The sequence below is a fragment of the Balaenoptera ricei genome, chromosome 18, assembly GCF_028023285.1.
Source record: "Balaenoptera ricei isolate mBalRic1 chromosome 18, mBalRic1.hap2, whole genome shotgun sequence".
NCBI classification, from domain to species: Eukaryota; Metazoa; Chordata; class Mammalia; order Artiodactyla; family Balaenopteridae; genus Balaenoptera; species Balaenoptera ricei.
The window spans coordinates 54505599-54521371 of record NC_082656.1 but is presented as its reverse complement, the minus strand read 5'-3'; the positions used below and the strand labels follow the sequence as shown (position 1 = coordinate 54521371).

The following is a 15773-nucleotide window of genomic DNA, read 5'->3' as shown; positions in this document are numbered from 1 at the left end:
CGTATAGAAGAAGGAAGAAGTTTAGAAACACATAGGCAGTAAAATTGTACAGGACTTGCTAATCACAGTTGAAGGAGCCAGTCTAGAATGGTGTCCAGTTTTCTGTCTTTGTTTTGAAAGATTATATGCTTACCTAATGCCAATACACAGAATAAAAAGCAGATTTTAAGAAAAAATGAGTTCAGTTGGGTAACTTAGCCTCCAGTAAGCTGTAATATAATTCGAATGTGGGAAACATACTTAGCATTTACATAACTGAAGATGACATTGTTGACTGACAGTTTGAAAATACATCATTACAGATTTTCATCCATCTTCCTTTCTGCATTTGTATCATATGGATGAATGTTATATTCTAGGGAAAAGCTTATTTCTATTTTAGCTTTAAGTTGGAAATTTTTAAGCTTAAGCTGTCATTCTTTTATAATTCATTTAGTATACTAACATTTATATAAGTAAATTTTAGTTCCTATTCTGTGTCTTAAGCTGTTTTTCTTCTAATACATTTAGTAGGATTCCACATTCTGTTAGTGTTTATACGTATCTACATTTATGTGTGTATATATTTTTTAAGATATAGAAAGAAACCTAATTCTATAGATCCTTCACAAACAATGATAATAACATTTTGTCAAGTTTACAGTAGAATGACAGGAATAGTGTTTCTGACTTTCTTCACTCAATTTAAACCCTGGTAATTGTACATTTGCATTCTTCTCTGAATAGTACTACAGATATTTTGACAAATAGACTCTTAACACAGGCAGTAAATGGTTAAGCTTAACTTATAATTCAGATATTCTGGAAATTACTTACTTTAAAACTATTTATTTAAAAAAATATAAAAAACGAGTTTATTGGTTATTGAGGAGACAATATATAAACTATACCTTTAACCTGGCCAAAAGATGTGAGCAACCAAACAACATGCAGATAAGAAATAAGTACAATTAAGTATAAGTATTATTCCCACGTCTGTCTATTGATGTTTTGGAGGATTTAGAATAAGGTGATAGTGATGATAATTACGTACTCCAGCCAGCAGCTCCCTGGACTGACAGTTTTAAATGCAAATTCACTGGGTATAATCCGAAGAAAAGGAAAACACTTACTCGAAAAGATACAGGCACTCCAGTGTTCATAGCAGCATTGTTTATAATTGGCAAGGTATGGAAGCAACCTAAGTGCCATCAACAGATGAATGGATGAAGAAGATCATTACTTCATTGTTGACTCAAACCTGAAAGAGTGTACGCCCCTTTCTAAATCTCAGAACTGCAGTTTTGTGTACTGCCACCAGATGGTGACAGGTGCCTGGATTCTTCCAGTGTATTGTCCCAATAACAAGGTCAAGGTCCTGATACAGCAAAACCACAATTTGTCTTTGTCCAACTGAAATGAGAATGCTTTCCTTATTAAAAAGAAAAGTTATACTGTTTTATTATTATCATTAGCCTAGGGAGTAATTTTTTTAAAATACAATTTACAATGAGCTCAGAGTTTCTATGACCAGAAAATGAATGAAGTACCCCAGGGAACTTGATACTCGGGATTTAAAACAAAGAAAACAAAGAATAAGTGACATGTAAAGAACCGTATTATTAATAAGGGGATACTTTATACCAAACAAACAACGTTGACTTCAAATGTGTACTGGAGGAAAAAATCCAGCTTTCTATATTGTTTAAAACATTATTCTCCTTAGTTAACTATATAATGACAAAAAAATCAAAATTCTACAGACATTAATAATTGATTGTTTTATCTATAAAGCAAGGTAAAAAGGAGCATGATTAATCTTCATCAGATGTCTAAAAGTTGATCAGTTTTTTCTTCTGTGCATAGATAGCAAAGTATCTCTTAAGGATTACTTTCCTTTTTAAATTGAAAGATATAAATCTTTTAAAAAGTTAACTATTTCAAAGTATTTTAAACATGAGCTTGTGAAAATTAAATGTCTAGAACAAGTGTTGTGTGAAATCACAGCTTACTGTATTTAGGCATTTAACGGTAACCTTTTGTAGACTTTCAAAAGATGTTTCTTTCATCTTATTCACTCTGAATCATACCTAGGAATCCAGTCTCTTTAGGTTTTGTAGCATATTGGAAAGACTTCAAGGATGATTTGGCTTCAAAACTTTTTCCGGGAGTTTGTCCTTAAACCTCTAACATCTTATCTAATAAGTGTCCATGTAGTTTTGTACATTTATGTTACGGGTGCTTTTAATTAAGATAGTAGTCTGATTTCCTGCTCCTGTGTCCTCCTGCTAAACCCAGTCTTCACAGATTTTAGTGACCAAGCTATGAGACTGTATCCTTACATTGGCAGTTTGAATCGTCCTTGAATTCCAATCAAAAGCTGGCACTCTCCTAACTGACATTTTCAGTGAGAGTTGCAGAGTAAGTATTATATGAGATTGAAATAGCATAAGACCTCATTTTGCAGTTCCTGGTGCCTTTGAGTTTTACACACTTTAAAAAGAAGAATGCTCAAAAATATTAAAATTTTAACATTTCTTTAACTTAGAGGAACATGACTTGTTGGCATGTGTCTGCATCCCTCCATCCACTCCTACCATTCTCTCTTGAACCAACTACAGGGGGTGTTTGCAGTTGTCCTTATCCACAGAAATTGCTCTATTCAGTTTTTGACTTTTGTTTTGCTAAGTTCAACTGTCAGTTCTAAGATTTCATTTTACTTGCTCTGTTGGCAGTGTTTGACAGGATTGATCTTTCTCTTTTCCTTGAAACGCCTTCTTCCTTTGCCTGCTGGATATCATCTCCTACCTCAGCTGTTCATATCCAGTCTCTTTTCTACATCATCCTCTATTCTGTATTCCTAGGACTGTCCCAGGGGTTTGGTCTCTTCTAGGCCTTGCTACCTAAGTTGTCTTATCCAGGCATGGAGTATTACCCAACATCTGCGTGCTTATGACTCTCAGGTTTATCACCGCTCCATCTAGGGTGTATTTGTTCGTTGTCTCTCTCCTTTTACTGGAAGATAAGCTCCATAAGAGTAGGGACTTCATTTCTGTTCATCATTTTATGCTCAATTCCTAGGACAATGTCTGACACATAATACATACTCAGTACCTTATATGGCAGGATTCTTGGTTTTATGACTAGTTCATCTTTAATCTTGGCCATAATAATGAATTAGTCAACTATTACTTTTTCTGTTTTGAGAAAAGTGTGTGTTGTATTCATTTTTTTAATTTCAATAATATTAAGAAAGTTATCTCCTTATTACCTGAATTTATTTCAGCTCACTTGATTACATTTATTTTCATTGCCATGAGTTAAAATTTTAAATAGTGGATTTATTTTCAGATTTAGATAGAGATTTTTTTTTTAGCATACTACTTTTGAAAGACCACTTTAAAGGTTCTGTTAATTTTTTGAAAAAAGGAAATTTTTTTTAATTTTAAGTACTTCATTTTCTGCATGGTGAATCATTAATGTGTCTAACATTTTCAGTGACTTGTAAATCTTTTTTGCTTTGTTTGTGTTGTGAGACTTCTTATAAACAGAATTTGGTATCTCAGTAATATGATTGACAAAACAAACACTAAATATTAGGATTAGCACTAACATTTTTTACTGAGGATGGACTCAGAAAAGTAGTTGACTGTAAATGTCAACTTGGGTCCATTCTGAGATACATACTGGAAAAATTATAGTCATGTGTCCATACAGAAAACCAGGTGACAATAGGTTAAACTGTAAGTAACATCTCTTTATCTCCCACTATTTACAAAAAAAAATTACTTATAAACTTTCATTTATAAGTAAGTGAGCACCAAATTAAAGAAAACTGAGTTAAAGAAATATTAGTCTGAAAAGAAATGCTCAAATTTGATTTATCAGTGCTATGAATGTTATTTAACTTTTAGCCTAACACATTTGGCGCTGTCGTTATTAGTCTAAATTAATTAATTTGACCTTTGTATTCGGTTTTTAATTTTAGAGAAATAATAAACTTGCTGGAAAATTTGGCAGAATATAAACTTCTTAATAAGTTAGTAGTCGCGCATACCATTTGAAATGCTTTGTTTCTGCTTGTGTTCTCTGCTAAATTTTTTTTCCATTGAATCTTTGCTGCTTCTTTGCCAATGTTTTCCACTGTAGAATCTCCATCTCGCAACCTTGCTTCTCGTGAGCGCATTTACAAAAATTATGGTGTAGCTGGGCCTGCCTCTGCTCTCTCATCTCTGTCTCACAAACTGAAGGGTGGGTATGCGTGCCTTCACGGATGGGCCATTCTTAATAAACCTAGGAGGTTTCAAGAAAGAAGTTTTAGTTCACCTCAGTCATTTTCATCTCATTCCATTTAAGGTTAAAGTTTATAATTTTATTTAAAATTTGATATTTTGGGGTAATTTGTGATATATCTGTTCAATATTGTATTGATTGTCCTAATCGATATGCCTGTTTACTATCTGTCGGTTAAATAGAACTCTGGCTTAATTTCAAACCTATATGAGATCTTAAATAAAATAAGTATGTAGAAATAGATGCCTTTGGGGAATTGTAACACCATTATTACCAGAACAAGGTGGTATATGTGTAAGCCGTAAAGCACGTTGTGATCTATAAGAATATAGTATCTCATGTGACAGGTTAGTCTTAGACTCATTTTTTCTGTTAGGTAATGTAAAAATCATTTTCCTGTTTTAGTTTTTTTTATGAGAAACAGTTTGATAATTAAATTCTTTAGTTTACCTTAGTTTTCAGGGCTGTCCTGTCTGGCATGAGTCTTCCTTATAGTGTTTTCTTAGCTGCTTTGTTTTAATACTTTAAACTTAGAAATGTTTAAACTATTGACAATTGATAAAATGCCAGACGATTTTAAAATATGTTCTGGTCTTATAAAATACTGTAGATACCTAATCACATATTTTTGTCTTAGTGTAATAATGTTTAATTAAACTTTTAAAATCTTGTATTCCTAGAAATGAGTAGAACGGTTTTACATTTCTCCTTTGTACAGTTGACAGTGATACTATATAATATTGTAGTATAATTATAGAACCTGATCTCTGTAGTATATAGTCTTGTGTAACCTGATATATAGTATATACTATGGCATATCATATTACAGTAGAGTATTATGATTATATTATATTATAGGGTGGTATTATATAACCTTTTATTTATAATTTTGGCATAAAAATATGCAGGTTATTAATGAGTACCTAATATTTAATATTTTCACTAATCTGTTTGAATGTACTAAATTTTTATCCTGTCCTGTATTATTTTTTCTTTAGAATCTTTTGAGATTAAAAAAAGTATCCATTATTGCTTAAACTTACATATGATAAACATTAAACAAAATTAAGTGATGAATGTGAAAATATTTATGATCTAAAGCTTTTTAACAAATTGTGTTGATATTTATTGATACTTAAAGCAGCCACATGACCATTTTTAGTAATACTTACTGCATGCCTCAAAACTTTTGAAACCCAAATGAAGAAGATAAACATCAGTTAGTTAGTATGTGGGTTTACCACACTTAACTAACTTGACGTATTTGTTTTTTAAAAATATATGAAATATATTTTGGAAAAGTAAATTTTTTCAGCGGGATGTAATTGTAATCTGACATCTTGGGAAGAAATAATGGTGCATTATTTATGTGCCTAGACTCCAACAGGTATTCAGCTGTCACCACTTACAGATCTTAAAAAAATATTCACCATTACTTGAAGCATAGAAATAAGGTATACAGCTGCCCATACTCTCTGACCCTCTCTATATAACAAACATTTTTGCTAGCATATGACAAGTGGTGTTCCTGATATTTGGAAGATTCAGTTGTTTAGCCCGTCACAGTGGAGATTTCCTTTATGAGGAATTGTGCATCATTAATTACAAAGCAAACCTCTTTCAATTCACGAATTAATCTTGTAGAGAGAGGGGTGCCAAATATTGAAGATTTACTGCTTATTTGTCTAGATTCAGCATTATGTACGGTTCAGCTCATGAAATAAATGTGATGATGAAGGCATTTCCAGCTGTCAGAGTAATAACAAAAACTAGTGCTCCAGACATCAGTCACTCCACATTAGTGGCAGGGACTAAGCTGATGCTTGATTCTACCACATACAGTATATTGGTTTATAAAATCTGACCCTCACACAACAATGGCTCCTGTCGCCTCTGCCCTGTGGCCGTGGGAGCCATAAAAGTAAAAAGTGAGTTTTTAGAGAATCTGAAGATTTGTGACTAGCAGAAGGGAAAGAAACTAAGAAAATAGGAATTTGTTTGCTCATTTAACAAAAGCACTTACTATGCTGACCCATTCTTGACATGACCTCAGTGGAGAGTAGTAATGAGCAAAAATACCAGCCCTTGCAGGCCTTCCGTGAGGAGGCAGATGCCATGGCAAAGCTCTCTTGACATTTAGATAACTAGGCTGTGACTCTACCCACACACATTGCAAGCAAGCCCCAAAACACGTTTCTACTTTATCCAAACTTGTTCATATCCCTTTAAAAAGGAAAAAGAAAGAACTACAGTGTAACCTGAGTCATCTCAATTTACTAAGTATCCCTTTTTCAAAAAATATAAATGCTTCTAGCAAGGTTTATGGATTTTCAGTTTTTCATGTCACTTGAATCACTTCAATCAGGTTGCTTTCCTCCTAACAGTGAACTAGTATCACTTGCACTGAGGGTAGAAGTTTTGATTTTAGGGAGGAAAGATAATCTTGAAGGTTGTACCACAGACTGACAGCAAAGACGACCTGGCTCTAATGCCTCAAAGGAAAAGCATGAAGTAGTAGGAAGGAGAGACACTGAACGAGGGCCAGGATGCCAAAAACAAGTGGTGCTCATGTAGAAACATCTAGTGCTTTGCCTAGGAAAGAGCGAGATTATTTTTCTTTTTATCCTTTTTTTTTCTGTTATTCTCCTGACTCCTTGTTGAAAGGCCCCAGAATTCAGACTTGTAATTCTAATTCAGAATCCCACCATTTTTCTTCTTCAAGCTCTGAGTTCTAACCAGCTAAGCTTATGAACTAAATAAGCTTTTAGAATATAACCTCTTTACAAATAACAGACTGCCTGCATTACATGTAATTAAATAATAGCTTTAGGGCATTCATACATTGATTATCAATTATTCTAATCCAAACATTAGAATATTAGAATTATAAAATGATGTAATAGAAATCTGACGAGAATTCCCCCTTTTTTCTTTATTCTTGAAGTATTTTTGTCTGTGACAAGCAATACAAATTTTTTTTAGCTATGTTTTTTTATTTCATTGTTTAGTGGCTAAATCATCAGTAAGTTATAATTATATTAACAAGTTTCACTATGAAATGGACCATACAGGTGACCGAGGAACTATCTCAACATCTTCTAGACCAGTCTGTACATCAGGAAAATCAGAACTGCCCTCCAAACACAGCAGAACACTTAAACCCGACGGACGTATGAGCCGGACTACTGCTGACCAGAAGAAGCAGAGGGGCACAGAAGGACTATCGGCTAGTGAATCTCTCATGTTGAAATCCGATGCTGCAAAGCTGAGGTCAGATTCTCACAGTAGGTCATTATCCCCCAACCATAACACCTTGCAGACACTGAAATCTGATGGGAAGATGTCTTCTAGCTTCAGAGCTGAATCCCCAGGACCAGGTTCTCGGTCATCATCTCCTAAGCCAAAGACTCTCCCAGCCAGTAGGTCTAGCCCATCCGGTGCTAGCTCTGCACGCTCTTCCTCACCGCACGATAAAAGTCTACCTCAGAAGAGCACTGCTCCTGTTAAGACGAAACTTGATCCTCCTCGGGAACGTTCCAAATCAGACTCTTACACCCTCGATCCAGATACCCTCCGCAAGAAGAAAATGCCCCTCACAGAACCATTAAGGGGACGATCAACATCACCGAAACCAAAACCAGTACCAAAGGATTCTAAAGACTCCCCTGGATCTGAAAATAGAGCTCCTTCTCCCCACGTGGTACAAGAAAACCTCCACAGTGAGGTGGTTGAAGTCTGCACTTCAAGTACTTTAAAAACGAATAGCCTAACAGACAGCACCTGTGATGAAAGCAGTGAATTTAAGGGTGTGGATGAAGGTCCAAATAAAGTTCATTTCAGCATAGGAAAAGCACCACTGAAAGATGAACAGGAAACGAGAGCGTCCCCCAAGACAAGTCGGAAATGTGCTAATAGGCACACCAGGCCCAAGAAGGAAAAATCTAGCTTTCTCTTCAAAGGAGATGGATCCAAACCTTTAGAGCCAGCCAAGCAAGCCATGTCCCCTTCCGTGGCTGAGTGTGCCAGAGCCGTCTTTGCCTCTTTCCTGTGGCACGAAGGCATAGTACACGATGCGATGGCTTGTTCCTCTTTCTTAAAATTTAATCCTGAACTTTCCAAAGAACATGCTCCTATAAGAAGTAGTTTAAGCAGCCAGCAGCCTACAGAAGAAAAGGAAACCAAATTAAAAAATAGACACTCATTGGAAATATCATCTGCACTGAATATGTTTAATATTGCACCTCATGGACCAGATATATCTAAAATGGGTAGTATCAACAAAAATAAGGTATTGTCTATGCTTAAGGAACCTCCTCTGCATGAAAAATGTGAAGACGGGAAAACTGAGGCCACTTTTGAAATGTCCATGCATCACCCAATGAAGTCTAAGTCTCCTCTTCCCCTGACTCTGCAACATTTAGTGGCTTTTTGGGAAGACATCTCTTTGGCTACTATCAAAGCAGCTTCCCAGAATATGATTTTTCCAAGTCCTGGTTCTTGTGCAGTCCTTAAAAAGAAGGAGTGTGAGAAAGAGAATAAAAAGGCCAAAAAAGAAAAAAAGAAAAAAGAAAAGACAGAAGTTCGGCCCAGAGGTAATTTGTTTGGTGAAATGGCCCAGCTGGCGGTAGGAGGACCAGAGAAAGATACCATCTGTGAGCTCTGTGGAGAGTCACATCCATACCCAGTGACCTACCACATGAGACAGGCTCACCCAGGTAAGTGATGTTACTGAATATATGTAAGTACTTTGTGCAAAAAAAACAAATTAGGTCACTTTGACTTAAGCTGTTCCATGAATTATGTTAAAGTGCAGGGAAACTTTTGCCCAGAATTTATAGTGTCTTACAATGTAATTTTTAAAGTGCTTTATCAGTACAGTATAGGGTTTATGAAAAATAGGTAAAGAAATCTAATAGTATGGCGGTAAGGCAATCTAGTACTATTTCATTTTAATGTATCACATTCTGAGATATTGTTAACTTTTTAAATATTTTATGTGTTACCCAAAAGATGCTGTTAAGGTGTCTCACACAATAGAAATAAGGACATGTCCATACACACAGGAAAGGTCGCAACATTAGGTCTCCTTTGATTGTATTGTTTTCCTGTTCAGAATTGCAAATTAAATTAGATTATACTGATTTCTTTGGGCATTTTCCTGTGGAAGAGATTAACTGTTTCATCAGAAGACAGTTTTATGTTTTAGGTAAATGTAACGATTTCTGTAACAATTAATATTCCAAAATTCACTTATTATGAATTTGGGTAAATGTTTTTCTCTTCCTACATATTACACTGCAACCTTTTGTAAAATACATGATTTGTAAAATATATTATTCTCACAGAGTATTTTATAGCTAATACCTGTCTTCTCCAATTTTTTTAGCATACTTAAATAAATCTAAATGTACCCGTATCTTAACATTTCTTTTCATCTGCCTGTATAGAGTATCGTCAGTATTTTAGTCATCGTTTAATTGATTACTTTTGGTTACACCTGCAATTTTGCTGATATAATTAACAGCCCAGGTCGGGGTTAGATATTTGCTTCAGTATTTTGCTTACTTTGAGAAGGAAAAGCTGTCATTTATGTACAGGTGGCAAGGAGCAGACAATTAAGGACACTTAAAGTGTTAAATTTTTATTTATGTTCTTACTTCAAGGTTGTGGCCGGTATGCTGGTGGACAAGGTTACAATAGCATTGGGCATTTTTGTGGAGGATGGGCTGGTAACTGTGGTGATGGTGGCATAGGGGGAAGCACGTGGTACCTGGTGTGTGATCGCTGTAGAGAAAAATACCTCCGTGAAAAACAGGCTGCTGCAAGGGAGAAGGTATTTTTATTTTGTTCTGGCTATACTGTTAGTGATAAGGATAAACCTTATAAAAATCTCTTTTTATGATCATATTATCAGACAACTCCACATAATTGATATTAAAGATCAGCCTTCATAACAGGAATAATATATAAATTTAATTTATGTACCAGGTCAGCTGTTTTTAATTACAAAAACAAATTATATCTTGGGATAACACAAAACAACTCTCCTGTAGCATATATACCTTATTGACAGATGTTTACTGCATAATTTTGTATTATTAATTTGTCTGCTATTCTACACATATATATAGCTTTCCCTCTTCACCTTTATCTCTCTTAACTCTCTCTTTTTCTTTTTCCTTTTCTTTTTCTACTCTTCATCTCCTCTCTCTTTTTCTTAATCCCTAATTATGTTGAGGACTCATAGAAAGTCAGGATCATTCACACTATTGACACACCTAGCTAAAAACATTTGCCAAATATACACACACACGCACGCACACACAGATTATTTACTCTTTTATTTAGATAACTACATTTAGATTTTACTACTTAGGTTTTTTAACTTTCCCAAGGAAAGAGAAAAATATAGTTTGCATTTGATATAAATTAGTTTTAATAAGTTCAGGAGAAGCATGAAGTGAATGTTGTTTTTGGGAATCACTATTATTATTTGAAAGCAGTTCTACAGTGTTTAATACTTTTTATTGGAAATTCGAAATATGTTAGGTTAAGAAATTTAAAATTTGAGTATAAGTAGGAAAAGATCCCTACAAATTTTCTTTCCAGGTCAAACAATCCAGGAGGAAGCCAATGCAAGTCAAGACTCCTCGGGCCTTGCCCACTATGGAAGCTCACCAAGTGATTAAAGCAAACGCCCTCTTCCTGCTTTCCCTGAGCAGCGCAGCCGAACCAAGCATTCTGTGTTACCATCCTACAAAGCCATTCCAGTCTCAACTTCCCAGCGTGAAAGAGGGCATTTCTGAGGATCTTCCGGTTAAAATGCCTTGTCTCTACCTGCAGACATTAGCTAGGTAATATAACTCGGCTGTTGTTTTTTTAAATCACTTTGGATTAACAGCTACTGTTTAATATCATGCTCTGAATTTCCACACTACAGTACATATTGTATACAGCAAAGTGACCTCCAGGAATTTATTTTCTGAGTTGCCTTAACTCAGAAATATGACTGGTTAGAGGTATAAACTTTAGAGTAGTAGGTATTTGAAAAAATATGTAAATACTGTGTTGATCTGTATTATTATTAATACACAGTATGTCTTAGTAAGACTTCAGCTATCTTTTAGTCTTTGCTAGGCAGACGTCAGTGTGTTAATAGTGGGAAATGCTAAAATGGAAATAAACTGATATTTGCTCTCCAAAATCTTTCATTTTTCAAATTATTAATTCTGTTAGCATTTAAATGTTGGTTAGCTGAGTACCAGCTTTGTGTTACACTAAGATGGATATAATAAAATCCTGACTTCGTGTGTTCACACTCCGGTGGAGACAGATATGTAAAGGAAACATTTAAAATGTTACGTGAGGAGTACTTATGATAGAAGTGTGTATAGAATACTGTCATAGCATAAAAGGTAGAGAGTACCTGAATCTTCCCAAGGAAATAAGGAAAGGTTTCCCAGAGGATATGACATTTTAGCAGTCTTGAAGGATAACTAGAAATCAATCAAGCAGGAAATGAGAGGAAAGCATTTCCTGACATAAAACACATATGTGAGGACACAAATGAAATAGCATTACACATTGAAGGAATACAGGCTTATTAAAGTATTGGTTACCAGGAGAAATATATGAAGTGTTGTTTCCCAAGACCAGGTAATGCGTGTGGCTCTGTAGCCCATGCTAAGGTTGGATTTTATCCCATAGAGGAAACAGTGGATAAAGAAGAATTTTAAACAAGGAAATGCGTGAACTGGTTTGCAGTTGGGAGATCACTCTGCTGCTAATGTGGAAACCGGATCAAAGGGCATAAGTGAAGATGGAGAGAAGCCTGTTAGCAGTGTACTGTTTTTCCTGTATTGGGCTTTGCTGGTGCAACCCATATGTTCATGCATTGTACACTGATACTCTAAAACAGCCTTTCATAAGCCAAATTCAGATTTTTTTCATCAGCAGACAAATGAAGATTTCTAGAAATTGCCTGCTGCCGTGGCTTACCAACCAACAGTTCCATTTTGAGAAGCAGAGTTATGTATTTTGTTTGTTTGTTTTTGTACTTATTATTCAATAAAATGAGTGGGAAACAAAAATGAAAATGTGAGACTAAGGACATTTGGGACTGCGGAGGAAATCATCAGGAATGCCAAGTACAGCAAGCCTTCAGCTTCAGTCACCTGTTTGCTGTACTTAGGCTAGTACCTCTCTGTTCCAGTTTGAAAGGATAGAATCAAATGGTAAAACATGTAAAAAATGCTGGCATACTCTAATTATGGATTTTATATTTTTAGCCCTTTGGGGAATAGATATCCCTCTAACCCATGGAACATTTCATATATCTAATCTTTTTCAAATTTCACTCTTAAAAAAAAAAAAAATAATGGTCACCGCCTGTGCTTTAGTAGTCCATGCAAGAAATGTCATGAGCCTGAAGCAAGGTAGTGATGATGGGGAACAAGAAGGGGAATAGTAAGAGGGAACCTGGTATCCACAGGCCTAAGTGACTGGTTGTGGTCGAGGGCTGAGCCTGCTGTGACACCGAGATACTTTAGTGTAAGGCACCTGGATAGCTGGTGGGATCACTCACTAAAGCTAGAAGATGGAAACGTTCTAAAAAGGAAAGAAAATACATTCAGTTTTGGATTTGAAATGTTTATGGTACCAGGAATATCTATGTGTAAAATTATCAGACTTTTATCTCCTTTCGCTTACATCTACAACTATTTTAATACTTTAATCCTCAGTTACAGACTTAATGGGTTGCTTTTACTTTTACGAAGGAGATTAAAAATAGAAAGTTATCTGTATTGCCATCATACTTTAAGTTATTGGGTTTGATTTGATGCAGGCATCATCATGAAAATTTTGTGGGTTATCAAGATGACAACCTATTCCAGGATGAGATGAGATACCTGCGTTCAACATCTGTACCTGCCCCATACATATCAGTAACTCCTGATGCGAGTCCTAATGTATTTGAAGAGCCAGAGAGCAACATGAAGTCCATGCCACCCAGGTATTTGGGTTATTGTCTTTCTGTTGAGTCCAGTGTTTGGTGGAAGAAAGACTGTAAGCTAGAAGAGAATGCTCTAGAAGATCTTTCATACATACCTCCATCTCGGGAAGGAAGTTGTGTCAACTCTGCTAACTGTTAGAGCAGTAAGAAAATGCATGCATTCATGAATCAGGTAAGATCCTTGATAGCAGAGGCAGATCCAGTTGGAGAGAAAAGATCAACTAGTGAAGTAATAAAGGATTCCATTTCCATTGTATATTATATCATTTAATGCTATAGTAAATCAGACTAGAGGAAGGTCACTTTGAGGCAGTACTTAGAGAAGGTTTCACGGGAGAAGTAGCACTGAAAGTAGATATTGAGCTTCTTGGATTATTACTTGCAGTGCTCCCCCCGGCCCCACCCTACCCCCTTATAGTATCAGAGTAAAGGGCTTCTTGAAAACTGAAGAGAAGCATATAAATATGATGCAGAAGGAAACAGGGTACCACTGAGAGTTTTTAGAGGAGGAATGACATGGTACAAATGCAGAAATAGTCTCACAGTGTCAACTGAGAAGCTGAACATTTCAATCAAAGATTACAGCTGTGTGTGTGGAATTGGATGGTGTTGGCAATGGTTGTTAAAGACAGATGGGTAAAGGAAATATTTTGGAGGAAAAATCAGTGTGACTTGTTGAGTGACTGGATAATGAAAAGGATCAGTTTAGGATAGCATCAAGAGTTCAGGCATGAGTAACTGTGAACATGATGTCATTAGAAAGGAAACCTTTGGGTTTTCTTATGTTGCTTGAGTTTCTTCTCAAGCTTGATCAATTTTACAAGAACAAGTCATTATTTTTTAGGTTGTACAACAATTTTTTACGTTGATAGATAAACTTCCTCTAAAAGCAGAAAAGATGTCTTGTGCTTTATAGTAACACCATATATACAGTGAATTAAATGAACATATCCCTATATTCTGGTCATTCTGGAGCCAAACAGCAGAAACTGACATCCAGGCACCTTTACTCCAGTTAGTTATGTACAACATTTATCATCTGTTCAAACAAGAATGTGCACACACTTAGGCAGTGAGGAAAGAAAATGGCCAGGGAGTTAGCTAACACTTACTAGAAAGTATATAAGCTTTACTGAGGGACATAGGATTTTAAACCTGGCTTGAACGATGGAAAAGAAACAACTCTAGAACTCAGGGTGAGAGCAAAAATAGCCCAATATGGAATGAGGTGACAGAGAAAAGAATACATGAAAAGAATAGTTTATAAATTTGCCTTAGAAAATGAAGAAAGGTATTTCTCTTTTTTATAAAATGTCTCAATAAAGGAAATTATATAACCATCTTAATACTTTTTCAAGTGTTTTTGAATGCCGCCATAGTAAATAGAAAATTGTTGGTTTCCTAAAGCCCGCCTGAAAACCATTGAGTTCTCATATGCACGTAAGTATAATATAACTGACACTGGAATTCAGTTTGTCACCTCTCAGTACACTTTGGTGCAGCCATGCTCTGGATGGGCTTTGGGCGGCACCCCCAAAGAATGAGAAACCTCACAGAACAGCACCACAGGAAAATTGCGTCCTTTCACTTTCCATTTTATTAGGGCTCTGTAGGTACATATCCATTTTCTTTCTATTCAGTGCTGTTATGAATATATCTGCCTGATTTTCCTGAATATCATGACACATGTCTTCCACCACGGTGCTTTTGATTCTGAAAGGAGCTTAGAACATTTGAAGCCGTTTCTTCTTTTTCATTTGAAATGCAAAGTAGATTTAAGAAAACTAAAAGTTTTAAGATGCAGTTCTGAAATCAGTCAAAATGTGGCTACATTTGGAAAGATCAAATTATGACTTAAAGAGAGAGTGTCAAGTTGGCTTTGAATTTGTATTCTTCCACATGAAATACAGGTTCCCGTATTTGACTACACTATTAAAAACTAAATAAATATAGTATCATGTCATTCACTTTTTCTCTTGAGTTTTTATCTGTCATCTTGTTCTATCTGCAGTTTGGAAACCAGTCCCATAACTGATACTGATCTTGCCAAGAGAACTGTCTTCCAAAGATCATACTCAGTTGTTGCTTCTGAATATGATAAACAACACTCCATTTTACCTGCACGAGTTAAAGCCATTCCTAGAAGAAGAGTTAACAGTGGAGACACTGGTAAGTATAAAGATAAGAAAGAAGATTGAGTGATCCAAATGGTTTTATTTGTAGATATTTTTTAAAATCTAATTTTTGAAGGCAGAGGAATGGATTAATTTTAAATTGTGGTAGACATTCCTTTTATGTGACTTAGCCATAAATGTGCCTCTCTGAATTTCACATCTCAGTTGGAAGAGACACCCAGAGATCATCCAGTGTTATCTAAGAATAAATTGACCTTTAAAGTGCGTTACTTGTTAGATATCTAAGCCAAATATTGCTACCATTCTCCCTTCCACTAAGCTTCAGTGAACCAGCAGTTCCAATGACTTAACAC

At 35.5% G+C, this 15773-nt stretch overlaps 1 protein-coding gene across 6 annotated transcripts in view; it reads left to right on the top strand.

Annotated features, from left to right (window-relative positions):
- Positions 1 to 15773, top strand: part of MYCBP2 (MYC binding protein 2) — a 269085-nt gene that overhangs the window by 213963 nt on the left and 39349 nt on the right. For all 6 annotated transcript variants that reach the window (XM_059903372.1, XM_059903374.1, XM_059903373.1 and 3 more), the window contains 5 exons: positions 7344 to 8987; positions 9936 to 10105; positions 10882 to 11126; positions 13118 to 13285; positions 15297 to 15454. In XM_059903372.1, the coding sequence (XP_059759355.1) occupies positions 7344 to 8987; positions 9936 to 10105; positions 10882 to 11126; positions 13118 to 13285; positions 15297 to 15454 (2385 nt within the window). The remainder of the gene's footprint in view (positions 1 to 7343; positions 8988 to 9935; positions 10106 to 10881; positions 11127 to 13117; positions 13286 to 15296; positions 15455 to 15773) is intronic.